Genomic DNA, 2,383 nt, shown 5'->3' with positions numbered 1-2,383 from the left:
CTTTAGAGTAAATCCTTTTGCATGTTCTGAGTCTTTTAGGAATCAGGAACAAAATCTTTGTTTATAGAGTTTTTATATGACAGATTTTCTCAATATGAATATGGCTCAAAGTGATGACAACATCAATAGAAACTCAAGGGTATCACCCTTCTGTGTGTCTAGATGATGCAAACTAAATGTTAAGCAGGGAAGGTAAATTGGGGAAGAAGAAAGTTATCAATTAAGGAATAGATAAAAATGGTGAACTTAGAAAGAAGGCTCCTTTTTTTTCCTCATTAAACTTTTGTTTTAATGGGTCTCAAAATTCTGTGACAGATTTTTGGTCAAGTTGTTTCCATTAAAAAGTACTGATTTTTAAAACTAATAAAACTGCCACATCAGGCTCCTCCGCTGGGAGCCTGCTTCTTCCTCTCCCACTCCCTCTGCTTGTGTTCCCTCTCTCGCTGGCTGTCTCTCTGTCAAATAAATAACTAAAATCTTTAAAACAAACAAACAAACGAAAAAAACTAATAAACCTGCCACACACACACACACAAAATGGTCCACAAAACATTCTCCTTTCCTTCTGAAGGTTTTATGATGCATTGTTATCATTAACCAGTCTTTTACTCTTAAACTTAAATGGCCAATGACACAAACAGTTCTGAGACTGGTCTTCCACCACTGATTAAGACTGGGGTGGCGGGTAATGGCGATAATATTCGTTTAGCCCTCTGAGCTTTCTGGGCAGACTTGGTGGCCTTGCCAGCTCCAGCTGCCTTCTTGTCCAGTGCTTTGATGACACCCATAGCAACTGTCTGTCCCATGTCATGAACAGGAAAACGGCCCAGAGAAGGATAGTCAGAGAAGCTCTCAACACACATAGGCTTGCCAGGAACCCTATCAACAATGGCAACATCACCAGATTTCAAGACCTTGGGACCATCTTCCAGCTTTTTTCCAGAACACGACCTATCTTCTCCTTCAGCTCCGCAAACTTGCAAGCAATGTGAGCTGTGTGACAATCCAGGACAGGTGCATATCCAGCACTGATTTGGCCTGGATGGTTCACGATAATCACCGGACTCGTGAAGCCACTTGCTTCCATGGGTGGGTCATTTTTGCTGTCATCAGCCACATTGCAACAATGAACATCTTTGACAGATACGTTCTTGACATTGAAGCCCACATTGTCCCCAGGAAGAGTCTCACTCAAAGCTTCATGGTGCATTTCAACAGACTTTACTTTAGTTGTAACATTGGCTGGAGCAAAGGTGACCACCATGCCAGGCTTAAGAACACCAGTTTCCACTCAGCCCACAGGGACAGTACCAATACCACCAATTTTGTAGATGTTCTGGAGAGGCAGACTCAAGAGCTTGTCAGTTGAATGAATTGGTGGCAGAATGCAATCCAGAGCTTCAAGCAGTGTGGTTCCACTAGCATTCCCATCTTTATGGGTGACTTTCCATTCCTTGAACCAAAGCATGTTAGCACTTGGCTCTGGCATGTAGTCACCATTCCAACTAGAAACTGGCACAAATGCTACTGTGTTGGGGTTGTACCCAATTTTCTTAACGTAGGTGCTGACGTCCTTAACAATTTTCTTGTATCTCTTCTGGCTGTAGCGTGGCTCAGTGGAATCCATTCTGTTAACACCAGTAATTAGTTGTTTTACACCCAGTGTGTAAGCCAGAAGGGCATGCTCACGGGTCTGCCCATTCTTGGAGATACCGGCTTCAAATTCACCAACACCAGCAGCAACGATCAAGACAGCACAGTCAGCCTGAGATGTGCCCGTAATCATGTTTGATAAAGTCTCTGTGTCCTGGGGCATCAACGATGGTCACATAATACTTGCTGGTCTCGAATTTCCACAGGGAGATATTGGTGGTGATACCACGTTCATGTTCAGCTTTCAGTTTACCTGAGACCCAGGCATACTTGAAGGAGCCCTTTCCCTTCTCAGCAGCCTCCTTCTCAAATTTTTCAGTAGTTCTTTTGTCGATCCCACCACATTTGTAAATCAGATGACCAGTAGAGGTAGACCCACCCAAATCTACGTGTCCAACGACAATGATGTTGATGTGAGTCTTTTCCTTTCCCATTTTGGTTTAGGTTGAGTGGTGATTTTCACGACACCTGTGTTCTGGCAGCAAATCCATTGTGAAAAAGCAGAAAGTAGGCTCCTAAAACCAAGTGCTCTGTACCAGGCCTAGGGAAATCACTTTTGTTTTATTTATTCAGTGATTATTTGTTAAGTATCCATGCCGTGCATAGCCTGTATCAGTGCTACATGGAATAGTCACGAATCTAAAAGTCACACCTCATATTCCAACTCAACATCACTTCTTCCATGAAGCCTTCCCTTTTTAGGCCAGACCCATTTTCTGATCCATTGTAC

General features: G+C 43.1%; 1 protein-coding gene across 1 annotated transcript; it reads right to left on the bottom strand.

Annotated features, from left to right (window-relative positions):
* Nucleotides 1-617: 617 nt before the first annotated feature.
* LOC113266168 (elongation factor 1-alpha 1-like) lies at nucleotides 618-2,087 on the bottom strand. The gene is given in 3 exon segments (XM_044389496.2): nucleotides 618-946; nucleotides 949-1,790; nucleotides 1,792-2,087. Coding segments are annotated over 3 exon segments (1,467 nt in total).
* Nucleotides 2,088-2,383: the final 296 nt, after the last annotated feature.

Source organism: Ursus arctos, unplaced genomic scaffold (assembly GCF_023065955.2).
Source record: "Ursus arctos isolate Adak ecotype North America unplaced genomic scaffold, UrsArc2.0 scaffold_37, whole genome shotgun sequence".
NCBI lineage: Eukaryota > Metazoa > Chordata > Mammalia > Carnivora > Ursidae > Ursus > Ursus arctos.
The sequence above is the reverse complement of the archived record's forward strand: the minus strand, read 5'-3'. Positions and strand labels throughout refer to the sequence as shown.